Source organism: Diadema antillarum, unplaced genomic scaffold, assembly GCF_040938485.1.
Source record: "Diadema antillarum isolate AM-2024a unplaced genomic scaffold, OU_Dant_1.0 seq00001426_RagTag, whole genome shotgun sequence".
Classification (NCBI taxonomy): domain Eukaryota; kingdom Metazoa; phylum Echinodermata; class Echinoidea; order Diadematoida; family Diadematidae; genus Diadema; species Diadema antillarum.
The window spans coordinates 24853-49764 of NW_027272178.1; the positions used below are offsets into that span (position 1 = coordinate 24853).

At 39.5% G+C, this 24912-nt stretch overlaps 1 protein-coding gene across 1 annotated transcript; it reads right to left on the reverse strand.

Moving 5' to 3' along the window:
- Positions 1-788: 788 nt before the first annotated feature.
- LOC139709343 (solute carrier family 49 member 4 homolog) lies at positions 789-18086 on the reverse strand. Its single transcript, XM_071621295.1, has 13 exons — positions 18039-18086; positions 14372-14745; positions 13519-13629; positions 12834-12924; positions 12138-12356; positions 10024-10082; positions 8909-8962; positions 7911-8040; positions 7024-7132; positions 5262-5329; positions 4042-4160; positions 2260-2442; positions 789-970 (listed from the first exon to the last, which is right to left on the reverse strand). Exons 2-13 carry the CDS (start codon positions 14736-14738, stop codon positions 795-797), a joined length of 1686 nt encoding a protein of 561 aa, XP_071477396.1. The 5' UTR covers positions 14739-14745; positions 18039-18086; the 3' UTR covers positions 789-794.
- Positions 18087-24912: the final 6826 nt, after the last annotated feature.

The following is a 24912-nucleotide window of genomic DNA, read 5'->3' on the forward strand; positions in this document are numbered from 1 at the left end:
ATGATGCCATCCATGAAAACCCTATCAAACTGTGTGTATCTGAATGATGCATTTAGGACTGAAATCAAATTTGTGATAAACCCTACTCATTCTTATAATTTTATGTCATATTACAATGCTCTAAATTCTCCTTTGAGATTTCTCCTCGACTCACATCAATTAAACTGATAATGACTTTTACTCATAATTGATCATACCCTTTGGTGGCATCAGCAATGAATTTTCTGGTTCCACAATACTTGAAAAATCTTGTTTCAGTCTCATAAAATGTCCTTGGCAAAAATGTCACCTCTTCTAGTACATGAAAAATCAATAGTCCAAAGAGCTATCTCAACTCTCGAGAAAAAGCATTATTCTGCAGCCTCATCTCTTTGCAATACTTCCACTGAGGATCCAATCAGCAGAATCCATATAAATATTTAAACAGACTTTCAAGACATATTATAAATTCACATGTTGCTTTGGTTGAATATTTGTTCAGTTGTTGATATATATCATATATATTTCTATCTCTCCCTTCTCACTTTAGTTGAATATTTGTAGAGTTGTTGATATATATCCTATATATTTCGATCTCTCCCTTCTCACTTTCACTTCAGTATGAATGTAACTTGCTCTAATTATATCCCTCTGTGCCTAAAAATATGTCAATAGATCGACAGCCTATCACAAATGGCGTATTTATTATCTATCATTACAAGCTTTTACAAAAAGGAGTAATACTGTATATCCTTCATTTCAGTAAGTTTGCCATAGTCACATAAGGTCCACTTGGGATTGATGATCCAGACATCTTATGCTGGAGGTTGATCTCTGCTTTCTGAAGTTTCAGGAATAGGACCGGTCCTGTCTGTGCCGTGAGTGACATCAAAGTCCAGTCGGTTGTAGTGCTCTTTGTAGAACAGCAGGAGTGGAACTGTGATCACCACGGATGCCAGCATGAACCAGTTCAGCCAACCAAAGTTTTTGTCTACAGCAGTAATAGACATTGCAAAAATATCCTCCTAAACATCACAGTACAGTGCAATCCATTATAAAGAACACAGTTATAACAAAACTCTTGTTACAACGAAGTAAAAATTCAGGTCCCTATATCATTATCTATACATTATATTCATATACTTTTTTTGTTCAGCTGTAATGAAATTTCGATATAATGAAAGAAAACTGCCAGTCCCGAGAACTTTGCTATAATGGGAGTCAGCTGTACAAGTCAACGACATTGGGATTAGGATTCTTTTTTTTTTTTTCAGAGTGGCAGAAGCTGGATTTACACATAATTAGCAGGCTAATACAAGTGCAGTTTTAAAATCACGCACATTGGCTACATGAGAGTAAGATAGAAAGAAGGAGAACAGATTTAGAGTGAAGAGACAGAGAGGACATCTCACATCTTTAGTGGTAAAAGAACAACTTAACCCGTTGAGGACAGGCTGATTTTGCTACAACGCGCATTTCCCATAGACACGTGCCCGAGTATACTCGGGACTCGTCCTCAAAGGGTTAACACTCGCTGAAAAGATTTCAACTTGTAACACTATGCCCAAGCACTGTTGATGGTTACACTTTGTAACTATATTATGTCTGACAGTTTATATGCTCAATTATAGTTTCTTATTAGAGTAAACATGCATACTTTTCACCTCCAAAACACAGAATACCGTTTTATGCCCCTTGAATGAAATAAAAATAAAGTACAAGCATGAGTAATGTCTGTTGGCTCAGTGTGGTGCCTGAAAGCAATATGAGAAACTGAACTGTAGGTCAGTTGTTACTTGACCTCTTCATTCACTATCAGAGACAGATTGGGGGCTAATTCTCGGTACCGCCAATGTGCAGAAAACTTCTGCGCACACTGAAGAGCCCTGTCACAGATGCACTGTGGGATTCCTTGCGCAAGTTGCAGTTTCCATACGATTCAATGGAGTTATTGGTCTGCTTTTCCGTTGTTACCCCCTTTTTTTCTTGGCTATAATTCAGCTTAAAAGACTTGAAAGTTTCTAAATTTTACTGATTTGCGGTCACTAGAGTCATGGTTCACTACCGGTACATCTTCAATGTGCTGGTCACGTGATGGAAAGTGAAGAAATCTTCCACAGAAAATACCCCTGGATAAAGACAGAGCGTGATCTCAGTGCATGTGCAGCCAAAACCGGGGGCAAGTTTGTCCCTGATGAGCTATCCCATAATGCATCTAAAATGCTGCTCTGCGCATGGCAACTAGGTATTGGCGATACCGAGGATTGGATCCGTTCTCACCAAGGGCAGGTATCATCGGCATGATGAGAAAGATCAGAGCCCACACGTTGTTAAGCCAAGTCATGAAGATGGTGGCCGTCTCTTCACCAACGGGGAAGGCGCCCTCTACAGTGATCTCGTAGAAGAGTGGCACGCAAGAGTTGAGAAAGAGCCCAAACATGATAATGGAAATGTACACACAGGCTGGAGAAAGAGAGAGAGAGAGAGAGAGACATGGACGATATAAGACCGCATAATGACAACTAAAACGGGGAGTCTTTTAGTCTGAACTTTCTGGGAACCAGGGGTGGTATTCCAAAATCCTTCCTAGGAAGAAATTTCTTCATAAGTCAGGATTTTTTCCTAAGTGGCATTCGGAAAATCTTCCCAAGTTCCTAAGTGTCTTCCTAACTTTTTTCCTAAACTTATGAAGAAACTTACAAAGATATAGTATGTTAATGAGGATGAGATATGCAAATTTCTGACGAAGGAAGAAGTTGGTATTCTAGAATGCACTTTTAGGAAAGAATTTTAGAAAGATATTTAGGAAAGCTCCACCCCTGTCCTAAGTACATTGTTAAGATATAGCAAGCCGCAAAACAGCGTGATAGGCGCTTGTCATTCACTGTGCGCAACATGTACTTTGATGCGTGAAATGGGCATGAGAAAGGGAACATGCCACGCACACGTGTATTTAACCCTAAGTCATGATAATATGCAATTGTCATTGGTTGGTTCCTTACAATACGGCATTTCGCATTGGCTTAAGAAAGGACATGGGCGGGGATAAGGATTGCCTGATTTGCATTAAAAAGTTCCTAGAAAGAAATTTCAGAATACCAATTCTGTCTTTCCTAAACACTTCCTAACTTCCTGACTTAGGAAGAAACTTAGGAAGATTTTCAGAATACCACCACAGGTTGTGTGCAAAGTTGCAAGAGGTCAAGAGCCCCTTTGGCTTGTCTTATCTTTCAGCGGAATTTGAACTTTGAACAAAATTGTATGTTCACGGAGAGAGATATTTTGAAGAGAAACTATGTGAAAGAGATCATTTATATTTTCAAGGATCATGACAGTGTTGAATCTCTATTGACCCGTTCCTCCCGCAATTCTCCGAGGGCCTTTACTGCCCCAAAACGAGATTCTTTTTGTGGGCAACAGAGAAAAGACAGGTTGGTAATCCACCTGTGCGAAAGCAGTCAAGCAGTGCATGTACCCCCTTCCATGGTCAACTACATGTGCCTTCGAACAATGGAAATATTTATCAGGCACAAGGTGTGAATAGAGTGTGCACTGATGTGCTTACAAACTCTTTTGTTACACACAGAATACGCACCTAAATAGGGTAATTGAATTCAAATATCTATTGAGCTCAACCCTGATTGCTATGTACATGTACATCTTTATATGACTTTTACAGCAAAACAAGCACACACTACACTGGAGAAAAGTCAATACTGTGATACATGCAATTTTCATACACAAAGAAAGCAGATATTGATAGAAAAAAACTCAAATCTTTCTATTACAGCCACTTTTGTGGGCAACACAACACAAATTAACATGAATTTATGCCACGAATGCAGGCATTCCTTTCTACATTTTGGGAACCTGGTTCCTGTTTCATAAAACTTGTTATCAGTGACAACTGCCACATTTCTGTGACAAATTTAATCTTAGCAAATCAGATGCAAGGATATCAGTAGCTTATAACAACTACGACAACTTGTCACTGATAACAAGTTTTATGAGACAGGGCCCTGGTATACCAGGTTCCCGTAAGGAACAGGTTAAATGACTTACTCTTGCTGTAAGGGATGTAGTCATTTACCAGCAGAATGGTCCAAAGGAGGAAAGCACATGATGTTGTGACGAGGAAGAGAAGAATGGCCTTCATCTTTCCCCCAAGGTAGTCAGCACATCTGATAATCATATACAATGTATTGCTGTTTTATCAAAAATCTACCAAATTAACTTCAAACTAATGAAGTCTAATTTAAGCCGCTCTCATTCAACTGTGGTAGTATGCAATGACTGTATTAGGATGAAACGTAGAACAACAACTAGACTTGACATAATTTATGTATTGTTGTAATTGAAAAATCATGAGGATTAGAAAGTTGCTTTAAATTATGTCTAATTAATGGTATTGCATGCATATTGTTCAGATGAATTTAAACAGCTGATGGTCAGCTCAAGTAGTCTTTGTTCAATGCTGTTAATAAAGAGAGAATGCATACACAAGCCCATTATTGAATAATTGTTGCTACTGTTGGAGACTTTGATTTGACATTGACATTTTTAGCTATAAAATCTGTTACTCTGTTCAAATGCACTGTGACCACTACAAAATCTTTCTCTAAACTAGAAAAGCACTCTGAGAGTGCAGACCTCTGCCAAGAAGTTACTTTCCACCGATGATCTTGCTCTTCCATAGAGATCAGTGATTTCCACCCACTGAAAATTCGCCTGATTTCCCAATATAGAAACCTTTGTTACGTCATAAACCCTCAAATGCGCGGCGCGCCTCGCCCCAGCAGAAACTAGAGCACGCACTTTAGTGCGCGCATGAAAACTTCAAAAATGCCCAGCTTGAATTCCCAAGTTCATTGACCCTACGTGGCAAAATATCGAAAATCCTTCATAAAACCCATAAAAATTTCCAGATCACTACCAAAATTTAATCATCTGTTCCTTGTGTCATTCTCAACCTTTCCTGCAAGTTTCATCCAAATCCAAAAAAAAAAAAAAACAACAACAACAACAACAACAACGTAAGGAAAACATAACTTCCTCCCTTGGCGGAGGTAAAAAAGCAAGAAACTTGTGATAAGAAAGCAACATACATGGTACACCATGGATGAATACACCTGTGAGATATATCAAAATGGTACTAGTTTTTTAACTGAGATCTCTGCTATTTTCAAATGAACTGCTTTTTGCAAATGAACTGCAAAAAGGACTGGCTGAATTTTTACACTTCTATTTTCTTGTCTTCCACAAATGAGAGCCAAACATCTCACCTTCCAGCTGTTATCCCACCCACCACTGCGGCCAAGTTGGTATAGAAGCCTATCCATGCTATGGAAGTCTACAACAACAAGTACAAAAGAAATATTATGTAACTGTAACCCCTCAAGGAGGTATGATGCTCTAGTACAGTGAAAATAGTGTAAACAGATTTATATTGAAAATAAGGATGATACCAACAAAGTGAAAATGAACAAAAATAATATGATACTGATGAAAAGGACAAATTACAGATAACACAAAATGACAATGATAGTAATAACAATAGTTTAATATAATGATATGGAGAATGATAATAATGACAAAAATAATATCAAAATGCTGATTAAAACATAATAATAACAGTGTGATCATGACTATCACATTGCAGAGTAACTACAACAACGCGGGAGCCCTGTTCCCATAATGAGGAAATCATTGAAAATTCCCTCCACATCACAAGGTGCTACATAAATCCTTGCCAATTGTCCGGGGCAAGTGAAAATCGAAGTTGGGCAAGTGCTTTGGTTAATCAAGAAAAGATGCTTGCCTGAATTGGGTAAGCGAAAAGTTTTAAGGTCACTTTTTTTTTCCTTTCTTTTTTTAACTCTTCCCCCTTCAAATCCATGAAGTCAACCACATAGAAGCCCAAGGATGACTGTTTAGTGATCAATGCCAAGCATTTTAAAGGGGATGGCTAGTAACTGATCAGTGGGAATCAGTGGGAATGCTGGGAGATGATTGTTCCAATCCTTATGGGATTCATTTAAGAGTACATTATATATCTATTGTTGTGTAAAAATTATTTGCTTCAGAATGGTCTCATATTCAAGTAATGTGCAGTTCAATGTTTCCAGGTTAGCATGCCTGTACAGTGACGGGGCGATTAAACTGCACATTACTTGAATATGAGACCATTCTGAAGCAAATAATTTTTACACAACAATAGATATATAATGTACTCTTAACTGAATCCCACAAGGATTGGAACAATCATCCCCCGGCATTCTCAATGATTCCCACGATTCCCACTGATCAGTTACTAGCCATCCCCTTTAACCTGATTTCAGCAACTTTCCAAAACTTCTGTGAAGAAGCCCCAATGCAATGCAATACCAACACCTGATCCAACCAAGTTTGTTACTCCAATGTGTTTAAGCATGTGAATCGATGTGTGCTGTTTACTTAAATGATTGTGTTTTATAAAGCCCTTGACTCATTATGTAGAATGTAGAAATATGATTTTCTATTTCAGATTCATTCTTCTTTTTTTCATATTTTTGGACTTCCTTTTGGGGCAAGTGGAAATCATGTTTGGATAAGTGTTTTGCAACAATATAAAAATCTGCTTACCTGACTAGGCAGGAGATTTAAAAAAAATGTAGCACCTTGCACCAGTAGTAGAACTATCATGCACAAAAGTGCCATTATAGAAAGAGTTTGTGTAAATAGGACAGAGGCACTTTATAAATGTTTATCCCACATGGTTTTTCTCATGTTTACAATATTATAATCAAGTTTTTATTGTGACTAAAGACATATACCAAGTAGACAAAGATACAAAGAAATATTGTACAGAATTCTTACAAAAACAATTGAATACATCAAAGAATCATCTAAAATGATTCTCCTGTCATCATCATATTAGAATTCGATGAAAAGGCCAAAGCCCTCATCAGCTTGATTAAGGGATGAGATTTCTTTTTACAAAACTATGTATATTGTATCATAATATACAACAACATTCACTTAATAAACTGATTGTCTTGTCTTTACCTGATCTAATTTTTTGTCAGTGAATAGGGCCACCAGTTGGGCGGACCAGCCAGCAAACACACCTGTGGTGATGGCATAGGCCAGGGCGGGGACCCAGAAAGACATCTTCCTGTCAGTTTGAGAAAGTGAAAGAGAGTATTAACAAACAAATGATAGACAGAAAGACAGAAAGAAAGATAGTTAAATAGATGGATTGAGAAATAGATAGATAGATAGATAGATAGATAGATAGTCAGATAGATAGATAGATAGATAGATAGGTTCATGGAGGTAGATAGAAAGACAGACACCAACAACAACATCAACAGCAGCGGCAGCAGCAGCAGCAGCATCAAGAACAAGAACAACAAGAACAACAGCAGCAGCAACAACAACAACAACAACAACAACAACAACAACAACAACAACAACAGCAACAACAACAACAACAACTTGTATTTGTGGAATAGTTATACCAGGCGCTTAAGCAGTATGGTAGAATGGATGAGGCTCCGGACCCCATCAATACGAGATTATACATTTTTTTAATAAATAGGTTCAATTTCTGACCAGCGTATCATACACCCATGGCTAAGGTGTTCAAACCCAACTTTGTCCCTCTGGCCAAAAGTGTATAAATGGGTTCCTGCTAATGCTGGGATAATAATTGTGGCAGATAACTTTGACAGGAGAGGGATCACAGATCAAAGTGTTCCACTGACTCACAAGATCACAATATTATTACTATAATCATCAAATAGGATTCTTGAAACGTCGACATGAGGCAAATATAATCCTGTCACACAGAAAAGTTGAACTGCATAAGACAAGCAAGATTGTGAACCATCTAAAAAAAAATCATATTTCTAACGACAGTGTTCTAAGATTCTAGTGATGATGTTGCTCACTTTACTATGGCAATGAGACCAGCCTTCATGTCCTCTCGCTTGACAAAAGCTGATGCAGTGGGTGGAGTTGGAGGTTTTGAAGGGAAGTAGATCACAGCTGACACAAACACCAGGGCAGTCAAACTGAATTCTATGCAGAATGAAGAAGAAATAATAACACCTCCATAACAAATCTATTAAATGATTGCTACCCAGTCTACAGACTCATTAATATTATACGACAAGACTGAGACAAGTGCAGAATAGAAACTTGAACATTGGGAATCAAGGGAAGTTGATAGTGAGCAAATTAACCCATTAGATACCATGTAATCGGATTGGATCTACCAGGATCCTGTGGTAATGGTTCAAGAAGTAAATTTTACATCAATTCATTACTGGTGTATCACTCCCAGTTTGTATTTATATGTTTATTAGATTAGAAATATATTGCAAACCAGTGAATAACTTAACCCTTGCTCTGGTTTGATTGCTAACTGACACATCAGCAACCATTCAATTTCTTTGACAGTCAGCACAGAATTGTTTAGTATATAAGGAGCACAAAATCTTTCTTACCCTCACTGCATTACAGCTACCTTTGTCTAGGACTGCATAAATGTTACACTTCTGTGGGTTTTCAAAATTCAATTTATATCCAGGATTGGGTAAGAATTAACCAAACAGTAGCAAAACTTGCCTCAGTTGGCATAGTACAGCCAGTCCAATGAGTACTAGTAGGGTGAAGTGTGAACTGCATAATTGCATTGCCTTGACAATGTAAAGATACATTTAATGAAGCATTAAGTATTTTTCTTTCAAATTCCTGAAGTTATAAATTTATTCCAATGGCCTGTGTAGTGAGTGAACATCTGTTCAACTTGTCCATTTCTGCTTTCTGCACCCACAAAAAGCCCAACACTAAATGCCACTACCAACAGCATTCTGACAATTGACTTTTGAACTGCATACAGGTAATAAGTATGATAAAAACAACAATCATGAAATGATCTGCTTACCAATGAACATGAGCTCTTTGATCTCTGTTAGATGTTGGTTGATTTCATCTTCATCTGAAATGAAAAGGATGTAACATACAAATGTATCCCTGCTTTCATCATTTTGAAACTCCTGGAAAGCATTACATTTCACTTGGATACATACATGCACTGGTAGACAGAAAGATCAACAGGTAGAGAAATAAATGGATCAAAAGATCAAAAGATAGATGAATAGATGGATGGAGATAGACAGCTGGGTTGAGAGATACAAGCATGCATGCATACATAATGTGACCCGCTACAACAAAAGGATCCTAAAGTCGCTGACGGCTGAGCCGAGAAAATCGAGTTTGAAGTTACATCATCAAAACTGGGCAAAAACAATCTGATTTCTGTTTTTGACATGATTTTGTAGCCTAATGTCTTGTTTATCATCTACCGAAATTTCGAAGCCAAATGATCAAAGGAAAGGCAATGAAATCACCATTTTTCTGGGCCATGATTTTCCGACTTTCAAAGTAACAGAAGCGTGTCCGAAGATTTGGATTTAGCGCCGCAGTTAGACTCCGCCCCTAGCAACGAGGGAGTGATCTTATTGGTCAGTGCGTGGCATCCTGATTACTGACTGGTCGTGCGTAGACCGCTGGCACTAAGCTTAAATGAACATCGCTTGGAGCATGCCTTCTATTGTCAAGCGGTGAAAACTGTTTCGCCTCCCCTTGTCGGAAAGAAAACTTTGAAGGTGCTTTTCCCGAAACTCTGATTTCCTCAACCACTTGACATGCGTTAGTAAAATCATTAATATCTCCGCAACCGTGTACTTTTATGAGTTGTGCTTTATACGAAATTAAAGTAGAAGAGTAAGGGAATAATCTCATGCCATTTTCTGAAAATTGTACTCCCCCGACTTTTGGATCCTTTTGTTGTAGCGGGTCACATATACTGCAGTAGGACCTACATACAAACATATGGACATACATGCATAAACACATGCTTGCAACCATACCTAAACATTTACATGGATATATTTAGATAGTATTGAGGGATAGATAAGGAAAGAGAGAGAGACATAGATTGATAGTTCTTTTATATACACTGTAAGTTCATTAAAACAACACAAACAAAGTCTGTACCTGATTCAAAATCCTTTATGAGTACTGAGAAGTTCCCTCCTGATGTGAATGTTGGAACACTGTAAAGAACAAGATAAGATGAAAAGTGAGAAAAATAAAAGAAGAAGAGAAATCTGTGCTACCCAGGAGCGGATCCAGGAATTCCCTAATAGGGAGGCGCATTTACAAAATCTGGATCCGCCACTGCTACCCCTTCAGATCAAAGATTTTCTTCCCTGTAAACATACACATACTTAATATCACTTTGTCCTCCATTCTGGAAATGATCAGTTTCAATAATGATAATAATAATGGGACTATAAGGTGCCAAATCCATCTAATCAATAAAAGCTTAAGGCTCATTCATAAGATCTATCCATTATTTCCTAAACAGACCTTTCAAAGTGGATATTCAAATTTAAACAAATAAGTTTGACACAGAATGAAAATATTATGAATTATCTGACGATTGAAGATTTTGTGAGTTGACAATTACTGATGACATTATCAATTCTCATCCTTATGCCACTGTCTCTATGACCAGTACGAGACAGAGTTTTCAAAGTTTATGAAGAATGTTCACTCGAATATCCTTCTGCAGCCTACATCCTTGAAAACAAAAGAACTGCTAGAATGCCCAGAGCACTATGACTTTAACATCCCTGAATGAGCAACTTTAAAATCCAATAAATAACATTAATGAAGGACAATTATAACAAAATGCAAGAAGACTGAACGGCTAAATAATCTTATATACCTTGAAACTGTCTTTGAACTGCATGTAATATGGAATAGTGGATTATATTTGAAACTCGTAGTGATGCAGTATTTGTCACCTAAAAGACTGTAAATCATTGCATGTGGATGAGTTGTGAGCAAATGATGCCAACTTGACAAGCTATCAAAGTTTAGAATGCTGAGAGTTGGAAACAGTGCTACAGATAAAAGCACTCAATGCATTGGTATGCAAATAATGCACAGGTGAGAGAGTATTTGTGACCGTGTATCACAAAACGAACAAAAAATCGCACCCCTTGATTTTACGCGAGGACTCAAAATAGGCTAAATGGGTCAACCGAGGCATTATTGAGTTTTTCATGTTTTCTGAAAGAGCTATACTTCTTCTACATTATTTTTTAGTTTGGGATCATAACATTGATGGGGAAGTGTGTTTTCGGCAGATTTTCTACAACCCTTTTATGGGGGAGAATAGAATGATTGGGTATGTCTTAGAGTCCCCTTTTCATTTCTTGAAATCCTTTACACACTCCTCACTTTCAAGTTTAATAACTTTTGAAAGGATACCACTGCTGCTTTGAAAGTTAGGATTAATCATGGACAGAATGTGCTAATAGAACATGCTTAATTTCAGTTTAATCTGATAATCCCTTCATTGTTGTTGTTCCGGTGATTTACATCCTGTGTTTTGTCCCTTTCATCACACAGCTAGCGCAGTTGGTAAAGATTAAGCGCTTGAATAGACCCTGTACTTCAGAGCCTCTTTTCTTAGTTCACACTTTTCAAGAGTGTGTGCTTTCTTTCTAGTATTTAGATAGGTTAGGGGAGTCCATTTGAATTGAGTTATACATCATTTTAAAGCCTAGAGTCTGCTCTTTAAGAATCTGCCCTTAACTAAAAATCTATGTCTGGCGACTTTTTGTTGGTTTTGTGATGCAGGGTCACATTTAATAGTGGAGATGCAGCACAGGAGATTATGTGTACATGCACAGGGTACAGCCGAGTGGACGATGTAGGACATCGTGAATACTAGAAAGTAAGGGGCATCTCCACTAACATCACAAACTTAGAAGTGTGCATTATTTGCTATATAAAAAGGGTCAATGAATTATTTTTTGATACAACAGGGTCACTCTTTAAATGGCTGTGCAGACACCATGTGAATCAAAGCAGAAGACTGGGTTCCTGCTGCACACTCTGTGATCAGTAATCTGCCATTAAGATAACATGCTGTTCATTATCATTATTATTTTTTTTTTTTTTGCTGCACATTTTTTGGCAGTTAGCAAAAAAAAAGAAAAATACAAAGTGAACATGTGATAAATTTCAGCACTCCTAATTGGCTGTACTCTTGAACCCATTTATAACATACATAACACACAATCCGACTTGCTTACATGGTGCTGGTGCTGGTATTGTTTCCACTGGTGAAATCACCAACAATCTGGGGTCCAATGAGGAAAGACGCTGCTATGCCAACAATCTGGAATGTAGCTGAGATGGCAGTTGCTGTAGTGCGTTCCCTGACTGGGAACCAGGCTGCTGAGATGGTGGTTGGGGCTGCCATGGATACTGGTCCAGCAAGACCAATGAAAACATGGCCCAAGTTCATGGTCCTGCAATTTAGAGATGACAGATATTACTGATGTGTACAACATAGAACTTTCATGGCTTGAAAGTACAAATCAATGCTTGTTACACGTATCATATATAAACACAGAATATGGATGTAAATACCAGAAAAAAATCAATAGGAAATACATATATCTGGTGCAAAAATGAGTAAAGTTATAAACAAGTGGAGTTCAATGACATTGTCCTAGAACTAGAAAATGTTTGTAGCTGTCCAAAAGTGTCCATCTTGTAAGTACCAAGGTACCGAAGGAAAGACCCATGGAACGTGACAATGTTTAATCATGGAGCTGTTGCAGTTCCATGGCTAACTTTGGAACAGCTTAACTTTCTAATCATCAACATTTACATGACATCTTCCTCTCCTTGACACAACAAATTAAAAAGTATGAAAATCATAAGAAAAAACTAATTTCACCACATGTGACACTCCTTAAATAGAATCATTGCTTGGTCCTTACCATTTCATCATTGATACAGGTACAGGAATACATCTGATGGCTAAACCCAATGTCAGTAAACCACCTGTAAGTAAGACTGATGCTCGCAGACCTGTGTGCATGGAAAATAGAAATAATGAAAGATGAAGATGTCATCTAACTGACCAGCTAGCATGAAGGTAATACCATGCTGGACACTGGATAAACATTTAGTTCAAGTTGGAAAAGGAATATTCAGCATGCCATTATGGCCTCCGCAATGAACAAGCCACATCCAATAAAGATGGACTGACCAACAAGTTAAGGTAATTCATTATTTATGGTAGGGAAAAATGAACAATACTAAGAGCGACATCTTATCATACTTGGGCAATCACTCTATCGAAATCAAATTGGATATATCTAAACTTCAGAATATGCACTTACAGGAGACACCAAAGAAGATATTTGAAGATATTTAGAATGAAGATTATCTAAAATGCATTGGCTTACTTAGTGTCTAGATAAACTTACAGTCAAATGTCTGTGTCAGTCATTTCTTGTTGATATGCCCTACAGAAGTATGTGAGCATTGATAAATTTCAGGCAGGTATACACAAAGGTGTAACTACTTAATATGTAGCTCAAATCTAGGTCATGGGTTAGCATTGTACAGTTTGATCGTGTAAATGCATGTGACACATTGCATACACCAACAGACGCTGACCTTTAGCATGTAGAAGCCAGGAGAAGAAGAAAGCTGAGATGATAAAAGTTATTGGACCCCAGTTAGCAAGGAGAGCAAACTGGCCTGGATTCCAACCAAGAACTACGGCAGCTGCAAAGAAAGAAATGGATGCTTCACAATGATTATACCATGACAAGTCCATTGCTAAGCTGAACACAAGTCCAATCCAAAGAATACCATATTTTGGTTGGTTTCTTTGCTTCTGGAATAGGGGAAAAATAACAACACAAAAATATGGTAAAGTAAAAGAAGAGAACTGAATCTTTCCCTCTAAATAACATTTGAAGTTCAATTATTAAGAAAAAATGATTCATCTTTGTCACTTTTAGTTAAAAATTGAATTGCTTTGTATCATAGCTTACGACAAAAACTGAAAAAAAAAAGGAAGATTAATGAATTTGGCACAATGTACTGGTCAATTTAAAGCTACATGCTCTACAGCTTATGAGTCATGTTTTCTATACTAGGAAAATAATAATTGGTAAACTTTCTGGAAAGATCTTCCTATGTCCCTCTCCCACCCCAACTTGTGTATTTTGCTTTAACACTCTACGTAACCCCACCCTTGTTCGCACAGATGCACGCACTCACACACATTTAGCAAGTGGTGGGGTATGGGGGGGGGGGGGGTGGAGGGGTGGGGTGGGGGAGGAATCAGAAAGTCTTGCCACTTTCTATTCCGGATTTCATGGTTGGTTTTGCTACAGATCTTTGGTGCAATCCTCAAAACATGAGTGGTACTTAATTTCATGATGTGTATAAGAGAACCAAACATTATCAATGAAAACTGAAGAGAATGGTGAAGTGTCTTGAGTGCTAGCAGACTTTTCACCTGTATCCTCAATTGGTCCCCATGTGTTCCAAGTGCAAGCCTGAAGAAAGGCTATGAAGGAAAAGATGGCGAGGATGTACCATCTCTCTGAGTACACCACATAATCACCGACAGTTTTTGTCTCTGCACTGTCTGATTGGGTCTGGTTCCTCCTGCACACGTTGGTATCCCTTCCAGATATCTCCTGGTTGTCATGGAGCTCATTTTCATCTTTGTCATCAGTTTCCTCGTGGTTGGTTCCTTGGGTGTGGTCCAGAAGAGAGTTGATTGATGTGTTGTCTATTTGAACTCCAAGGGAACACTGGGAAGCTGGCAGAAGGCTCTCTCTATCAGGATGTTCATTGTACAGTCTGTCATATCCAGCCATAGTCTACCTGTGTCACATGACAAGAGAAAATAAGTAGGCATACAAATGCTTGCATTATTGAGTCTTTGGGCAGAGTCCTTTGGTTTAAATTTAACTTTCACTTAAACTCATTGCCTGGGAACAGGGGGGGGGGGGGGTGCTTGGTCCTGAACAAAGTGGAATAAATTACACAGAAAACTTTCACTGGCTGGAGAAATATACTGTAGTGTATTATTATCACCAGCACTTGCATAACAGTATCCAAAATTTGACTGCCGGCTCCTTACAACATATGCTTTTGCATGTGGGCATGATCAAATTTCGGTATGGGAGGTGGAGGTCTAACCGTCAAACCTTGGTGCGGGCTTTTTTATGTGTAAAATATTCACTTTAAATACCCAGGAAGCCTTTTACTTTACCAGCAATCAGTCTCCTTGCCACTAGACTTATACGCCCTTTGTGCTCACCATAGCTCTGTGGATTTATATTATAATTTCACTCACACAGATTGTTCAGCTGCAGGACTTTGAAACAAATATGTGTATTGCCCTTTCGACCTTTCCAAAGAGTAGAACCTTAGGTCCTTAGTGTCTTTACTTCTCATAATGAAACACTTATACCACCAATGCAATTCAGCTTTCTACTGTACTAGCTTTCAGGGCATTCTAGCCCCGGAGACCACGCCGCAAGGCGCGGTCCTGGCGGCTACCTCGCAGCTGAGCGGGAGCAAAAATCCATTGCCACATTCACGGCGACTTCACAAATAAAGCACGGCTAAATTTCTATCATAAACACAGTGACAATAAAAAATGAAATATACATTACCTTTTCGACATTTTTTTAGGAGTAATAAGCGGCCTGCCCTAATGCAACAGTGGAGAGACTTGCTGCTATATCCATATAGTACGCATTATGCATGCTGTCAATGCACTGCACTGCATGCATGCTGTGCGCCTGCGCAAGTGATTGTGAGTTCCATTGAGCATCGGTAAGCTGAAGATATTCACGTTATAAGACAACATTTTCTGCATCATAAGCAATGAAATGCATCAAACAGTCGCCGAAATTAATCATTTAGGTTTAATCGACCCATGTAAGAGTTCCTAGTACTTTTTATTGAAAAATTAAGGAAATATAGCGCCGAAACGGCACCGTTTTGTACAACTCCTCGATCTGAATGCGAAAACGGCACAGCCCCAATGCTGCACGTTGGGGCTGATCGCAGTTAAGGGTATTCCAAAAGTATATACTATAATTGTAAGATTGTCTGGAAAAAATCTTAAAACTTAGATTTTCACTTGAATTTGTGTAATGTCTAAATCAGTTCGGGAAACCCACTCACAAGGGGGGCCCCTCCTTATAAGTAACCCGTCCCCCTTAACCCGTCCCCCTTATAACCCGTCCCCCTTATAAGTCCCCCTTATAAGTAAAAGGCTTCCTGGGCGTAAATAGTCAAGTCTGACTGAAAAACGCCAATAAACTCAACAACAACAACATATAAGTAACCCCGTCCCCCTTATAACTAACCCCCGGGGCACCCCTTATAAGGAGTCTCCACGCTTTTTTGCAATGCAACGCGAAAATGAAAGGACTGCGGCAATTCGCTTGATTATGTCCATAAAGCTTCACAAGTTTCCTAGTTACTCACGAAATTTAAGCAAAATCGGTTTGAGGCATCATATCTAAAATCATGGATTTAAATGCGATGTCAAACGACCCATGCGAATGCTGAAATGCGAGCGATTACTGGCGTGAGTGTCGCCAGGCGCGGCGGCGCGGCAATGCTTGAGTGCAGACGTGGCGACTGAGGTATAGTGAGGTGCCCGCACCTCGTCAGGGGCCCGAATACCGTCACCCCGCTTAAAATTGTTTTAAGCGCACTAAACAAAAATTTATGCCCGGGGCTGTGTTCAGTACGCTTGAAACTTGGCAGGGCTACCACAACCAAGCAAATTGTGGTGAAAACCGAACAGCTTTTCGCGAAAATCTGAAATTTAATCGGAATACGTGTTACACTGTAGTATCACCACTGTCCCCGCACGCATCTTTTACGTGTATGTCTATGGGAGCATCACGGTCACCCGCTCACGTCTTTTACGTGCTTTGTCTATGGGAGCGCGGGTGACGAGTTGCAGGCCCCTTCCTTAGCGCGCAACTTTTTCGCATCGTTCGCGTTTGACGACAATAGCAGCAAATTTTCGATATCGATCAGTGAACTCGTGATTCCATTGGAATTTTCAGCATTTTTCCTGTATGTGAGTTAGATTTCAAAGAATTTCAGTGGCGAAATGTGATTCAAATATGCGCAAACATTAACTATGACGAGGTGCGGGTAACCCAAGTATACTCAGTCGCCACGTCTGCACTCAAGCATTGCCGCGCCGGCGCCCCTGGCGACACTCACGCCAGTAATCGCTCGCATTTCAGCATTCGCATGGGTCGTTTGACATCGCATTTAAATCCATGATTTTAGATATGATGCCTCAAACCGATTTTGCTCAAATTTCGTGAGTAACTAGGAAACTTGTGAAGCTTTATGGACATAATCAAGCGAATTGCCGCAGTCCTTTCATTTTCGCATTGCATCGCAAAAAAGCGTGGAGACTCCTTATAAGGGGTGCCCCGGGGGTTAGTTATAAGGGGGACGGGGTTACTTATAAGGGGGACGGGTTACTTATAAGGAGGGGCCCCCCTTGTGAGTGGGTTTCCCGAACTGAAATAAGTCAGAGCTGGTTGCCTATTTGACTATAGCCATGACTATACATGAGCTCTGTAGACTGTACTCTGCATATTTTACGTATAGAATTTCTAGTCTAGATCTACATCTAACGTTAGATGATTTTGTCTAAATTTACTACTACATACCAGCCGTAGTAGGGCCTAGTCTATAAAGTGAAAAGTACTAAAACTAACTAGACCTAAAGTTGGCTAAACACAGCCCTGCGCAGCGCAATTTGCCCAATACGGCTGGTTGGGTTAATAAATCAAACAGTGGGTGGGATATTAGGAATATTAGGAATATTAGGATATTAGGAATATTTACATCTCTTGCGCATGTGTCTAGTCGCACACCACATCTCATCATGCAGATCACACAAATTTACGGCATGAAAAGTTTGCAGGACACAAATTTTACAAAGCATGGGACTAGCGGAATAGCAGAGTAAATTTACCGCAATGTGGTCTTCATTTCATTTTTCTTGCGAGCAATTACGAAGAGAATGTTACAGATCCCCTACACAACAGCATTGAATTTGAAGCTGTTAGCAATACTTGCAGTGACAATCATAATAAATGGTGTATTTAAAAAGAAAACCCTACCTAAATCTTCGCTGTTCATGGAGCGCTGAGCTGAGCGGACGTTTCTGCTGTTTACGAGGGTCGCGATCGCAGGTAAGAGTTCTGTAACCGCGGTCCGGTCGCGTTTTTTTAAGACGGCACAGATTGGGGCATGGCGCGTGTTAAACCTACGAGAAAAACGTTGGGTTAGGGTTTTTGGTTAGGGTTAGGGTTAGGGTTAGGGTTGGGGTTAGGGTTAGGGTTAGGGTTAGGGTTTGATGGTTAGAGTTAGGATTAGGATTAGGGTTAGGTTTAGGGATAGGGTCCCCAATAGATTTTGAGGGTCCCCAATCTGCGCCGTCTGAAAAAAAAAAAAAAAAAACACGCTGGCAGGTCTGCCTCGTCGATCGATCAGCTGACTCTCGATCACGTGCCACGCCGGTCCTACTAATTGACGCAAACTAATGCAAACTGATGCAAACTGACGCAAACTAATGCAAACTCAATGTAAACTCCATGCAAACTCAATGCAAACTACTAATTAATGCAAACTAATACAAACCGCTAGGGGTGAAAATTAGGGTGAATTACAGCACCTGGACCTGGCTCTTCCCAGACCACTCCAGCCCTCTCGAAACAGATATCCTTCAAGTAAATCCATCCTATCGAAGAATGACTAAGTAACGTCCACAGAACTCTTGTGGTAACGTCACGTTTACTTCAGTATATCACACATCTCACCTCAAGAGTCAACAAAAACTCGAAAAAAAAAGCCATTTATTGAAAAATCATCAAATTCATATTTTTGACCAAACAGATGTCGTTTAGATTTTAGTTTGCTTTCAAAATTCAGAAAATGTAAAACAGAATGAAGCGCAGAAATACGGGCTGTAATGATCAATCATTGATGGCCGACCTACTAATTAATGCAAACTCAACGCAAACTCCAAGCAGGAAGGGCTCACCCATAGCTCCCTGCTAGGATGCTCCAAGACAAAACGCTATCCTAGGGTCTATCCTATGTGAACACCAAGTAATATCGATTACAAAATGACATCCCGAAATACTAATTAATGCAAACTCGACGCAAACTGCAAGACACAGCGCTATCCTATGAGAAAACCACATAAATCGATTGTAAATTTCGGAAAATGACACCCCGAAATACTAGCGTAATTAATTCAAACCCAAACACCCAACGTTATCCTATGTGAAACTGACCTAAATTGATTACAAACATCGGAAAAAAAGAAAATGACACCCTGAAATCTTAATTAGTGCAAACTCAAAGACAAAACGTTACTTGTAAAAACGTCCTAATTTGATTACAAATACACATATTAGAAAATAACACCCAAAAATATAAAACAACTGTAGATTATTAACAACCTAGGCCTCACGGAAAGTTGGAACAGTCAAGCATTAAAGCTCACTCTAGCAGAAGCAAATGTTTAGTTAGCGACAGATTAAATTACATTTATAAGGAAGAGTGGCGCATAGATACACTTCATACAGAAAAAAAATTAATCCCCAATGTTTGCACCAACCTATCGAATTTTCAACCGGGAGCTTCATTTTACGAAATACCTCAAGCAAGGAAATTTTCATGCAAATTCCGTTGTGCTAATCACAAATCCCAACTGTTTTTTGTAGATATAATCAATTCACTTCACTTCAATTCATTTCATTTTTATCGTTCAATAATAATGATAAAAAAGAATTACAGTAATTTCAGCGATACGAAGCATAACAAATACAATACAATATATATATATATATATATATATACAGAAAGAGAGAGAGAGAGAAACACGAAATAGTACATGATAAACTTAATAATAGATAATTGAACATGCATGCAAATTCAAACTGAAAAGAACAATCGTATAAAAACGTGGCATAAAACCGACTCAATTGGCATGATGTTCAAAACTCCAGAAACCTTCCTTGTTTCTATGTTCCCAGTCTCACCCCCAAACTGAAACAACTCAAACCAACTCGCCCTAAAATACGACACAACAAGCAAATTAACACATACAAAAACAATAACAGTGATCGATTATATTATCATCTACATTTCTTTCTACATTCCACCATTTGTATTGCACATAATCGCTTTACAATACTGAGATATACAAGGTAACAAAATATACTGCAATTATACGTCAATTTGCCAGAAAAAAAAAATATGAAGGGAGGAGTAACGGTAGAGGAAAGTAAGAAAAAGAAGAATGGAAAAGGAAGCGGAGGTATAACAGCTCATTTAATAACATAATCTATATCAAATATCATCAGCTAATACATCATAAATCCAAAAACTGTAAAATCCCAAGATGGTGATCCCAGGTGATGATGATAATGACCCGTCTGTGGCAATGACTGTAAAAATGACAATGATTATGATGGTGAAGCTGATAATGAAGGTGGCGATAATGTTGTCGTTGAGATGATAATGATGGTGATTAAAAACAAGCAAACGTGGGATTTTCAGTGCGGTTTCACTGTTTTACAATACCGTCCCAACCCGACAACTTTCCAAACCATAAATCACAGCAAATTTGTCCCCTATCTATCACAATTCGTCCATTTGAAAGCCTAAGACTCCACTAAAACACCCGCTCATCACAGAAACAATTCCGACAAACTCCTGCTGACCCCTAACCTCCCTCAAATTACTCAATGACAGTAGTATTCCACGTTTAAACAGTGGAAACAAAATTATCAGATAACGGACAGGCAGGCCTCTGGTAGCCAATTAAAGGGGGCAACCTCACGGGCGGCCTCGGGTAGTTCAGCTATTAATGAGTTAACGGGTACTATTAAAAAGTCTAATTGCAAATGGAATGAAAGAATTCAGATATCGGTTTGTCTTGCATTTTGCAGAATGCCGTCGTTTGCCAGATCTCAACCAACAAAAAAATTGATGAAGGGGGTGTTAGGGGTCCCTCAAGATATTCACTATACTTTCCTAAGAATTTTTCCTTTAATTTCTAGGAATCAAATTCCTATAGAAATTAAAGATTTTTTTCCCATTGCGATGAGAATGAAAGTGGTGAATTTCATTACCTTTTCATTGCAGCCTCCTATAGTGAACATCGAAAGAAATACTGAATAAGATATCACAGGAAATACCCGAAATGAAAGTGGATCAATTATTTATTGTGAAAAGAGGGCAGTCATTTCCAGTTAAACCAAGTTTTGTAGTTATATAATGACACATGTTTAGATGACTATTGTCCCTTTCTTAGTTACTGCATAAGCCTTTTCCAGGCCGTGACTTCTTTATCTGTAACGTGTCTTTTTACTCTCCCCTCTTTCTCTTCATTTCTCCTCCTCTCGCTCTCATCTCCATTTTCCTTCATTCTTTGTGCACTTATCATAGGCATATATTTCCGTACGTCTTTGTTTGTTTGTTTTTTTTTTCGCGTTGTTTTTCTCAACTATAATATGTGACTCGTATTTCTTTCATTCTAAATTTGTACAGCTGTGCTCATGTCATCAGTTTTGGGTCCTTCTCACTGTCCCCCTCCCTTATATTCCCCCCCCCCCCGTCACATTTTCCTTTTTTTTTTGTTCCCTGTATCGTGTATTAATAGTTCTGTTATTTTTATATTTCTGTACATTTTCTTTGTTCTTTTCATCAATCGTATTTCACTCTCATTTACTTTATCATAGTTATTTTGTATAATTCCATATTTTCAAAGTTACTTGCAACTCTTTTTGCATTATTGAATTGATAACGTGAAATATGACTTGACATTAGACTCCGATACCCAGAATATGGGTTGTCGAGTGAAGTAAAATTTAAACTTTCCACTAATCACAGCACTGCAAACACGTGAAAGGAAGGTGTCTATCGATTAACAGGTTCTGAAATGCAAACTCCTGAGCGCAGTTGGTCGTAAAATATGTCCCCACAAACTACTGACAATTGTGTTTGAAATGCTAAATCCTTCTGTTCGATATTCACTCCCCTCTTCATCTCTTCTTTTCCTTCTAATCTCAATTTGTGTCATTTATTCTTCTTCCCTTTCTTATCCATCCATCACATTTTCTGTTATCAAACGGGGCTTTAGTTTTAGTTGTTATTGTTATTGGCTTTTTAAAAATACCATTGTGGTATCAATACTTTGTTGTAGTTGTTATACACGTAATAGATATTATTTTATTTCCATATATAATATATAGATATTGTGTTTCTCAAAATTCTTGATTTCAGTCAGTTAAAGCAATGATCCCAGGGGCATCGACCCGTTTCAATGATGCTGATGGGAAAGGGAAGTAGTATTAGGATGTCTCGGGTGTCATAACTTGTGGGTATTGCTCAGGACAATATAGAATATGGAATATGAATATGAAAATGATACTAGGTGTTTCAAAAAACATTTCCCACTTTTGATCATAAATATTTCAAAAACTATTCATCCGATAAAACTGTCTTTGATATGAGTAATAGCTGAATAGTGTACAATTTGGTTGGAAGTAATTTGCACGTGAAAGCATAAATAAGTTTCATTAAATCTAAGATTGATTTTGAAGTAAGGTTTCAGATTTTGGTCAAATTTTAACCCTCTGTACAAAAATTGAACTTGGCACAGGAACCAATGATGCGTATGTGAGTGTGTGCTGACAATGGCCCTGAACAATGGACATGCCTGAACCACCTGTTGACTAGGCATCAGTCTGGCGCTCCCTGGCACATGAATGCTTAATCAATAATTCTTGTGGATTGCCCTGGGCACTGCTAGTCTGAATTCATGCACGGTAAAGTGCTTGCAAACACCACATTTCATTCCAGCTGGCAATCATTTTCAAATTTTGCTTCACATATCACTAAATTTGGGATATAAATAAGCATAAATGATCTAAAGTTCCTCATTTTAATACAACTGTCTACTAATCAAATAGTCTAACAAATTTTTCGCTCTTTCGAGAAAAAGAGATCATTTTTGGTGAAGAGTTCAGCAGCATTTATCATTGGGGCGATTTGTTTCAGAGTAGATTTATTTAAGGCTCCATATACACAAGTGTATACTCTAATTGATTTTTTTTACTTCCTGTCACCACGTTTACGATAGAACAGAAGGTATTCATTGTAATTTTGTTTTTCAGAAGTAGGGAGAGCACTGACGCGACTCAACGACAGTATCGACAGGCGTTTGACTTTACACAGATACTGCCAGAGGCTGAATAAAGACTAGCTGTGATAGTGGAATTTCTCATGAATGAATAATGAAGCATTCAAACCCTGGCCATTGTTCAGGACCATTGTCAGGGTGTTAACCACACACTCCCATACACACCCATTGCCCCCTGTGCAAAGTGAAATTTTGTACAGAGGGTTGAAAATAGAGCAAAGTCTGGAACCTAACTGTGAAATTAATCATGGATTTCACGAAACTTATTTATGCTTTCATATTTAAACCACGTTCAACCAAATTGTACACGATTTAGCTATCACTCATATCAATGACAGTGTTATCTGATATATAATTTTTGAATAATTAAGAATCAAAAGTGGGAAATGTTTTTTGAAACACCTAGTAGATAAGTTACGAAACATGACTATAGGATACATAAAAAAGAAATGACAAAAATGAATGAGGAATGAAATAAAAAACAAACAATGTAATAGGACGTATTGATGAGTGAAAGGGGTAATAAATGACGTCAGTAATTTTGATACTCATAATGACGTCAGGAGCTTAACTCCTAAATGACGTCATAGGTTGAAATAAGGAAATATCGGGGCGTGGCACACTCTAACTCTACACCCCACTCCCTGCGTCCTTCGCAAGTGCAAGAAAAAGTGCCCCCCCCCCCCAAAGAAAAAAAGCCCCCTGGGTCTGTGTACTCTTCCTCTGAGCCCCACCCCCTGGGTCTGTGTACTCTTCCTCTGAGCCCCACCCCCTGGGTCTGTGTACTCTTCCTCTGAGCCCCACCCCCTGGGTCTGTGTACTCTTCCTCTGAGCCCCACCCCCTGGGTCTGTGTACTCTTCCTCTGAGCCCCACCCCCTGGGTCTGTGTACTCTTCCTCTGAGCCCCACCCCCTGGGTCTGTGTACTCTTCCTCTGAGCCCCACCCCCTGGGTCTGTGTACTCTTCCTCTGAGCCCCACCCCCTGGGTCTGTGTACTCTTCCTCTGAGCCCCACCCCCTGGGTCTGTGTACTCTTCCTCTGAGCCCCACCCCCTGGGTCTGTGTACTCTTCCTCTGAGCCCCACCCCCTGGGTCTGTGTACTCTTCCTCTGAGCCCCACCCCCTGGGTCTGTGTACTCTTCCTCTGAGCCCCACCCCCTGGGTCTGTGTACTCTTCCTCTGAGCCCCACCCCCTGGGTCTGTGTACTCTTCCTCTGAGCCCCACCCCCTGGGTCTGTGTACTCTTCCTCTGAGCCCCACCCCCTGGGTCTGTGTACTCTTCCTCTGAGCCCCACCCCCTGGGTCTGTGTACTCTTCCTCTGAGCCCCACCCCCTGGGTCTGTGTACTCTTCCTCTGAGCCCCACCCCCTGGGTCTGTGTACTCTTCCTCTGAGCCCCACCCCTGGGTCTGTGTACTCTTCCTCTGAGCCCCACCCCCTGGGTCTGTGTACTCTTCCTCTGAGCCCCACCCCCTGGGTCTGTGTACTCTTCCTCTGAGCCCCACCCCCTGGGTCTGTGTACTCTTCCTCTGAGCCCCACCCCCTGGGTCTGTGTACTCTTCCTCTGAGCCCCACCCCTGGGTCTGTGTACTCTTCCTCTGAGCCCCACCCCTGGGTCTGTGTACTCTTCCTCTGAGCCCCACCCCCTGGGTCTGTGTACTCTTCCTCTGAGCCCCACCCCCTGGGTCTGTGTACTCTTCCTCTGAGCCCACCCCTGGGTCTGTGTACTCTTCCTCTGAGCCCCACCCCCTGGGTCTGTGTACTCTTCCTCTGAGCCCCA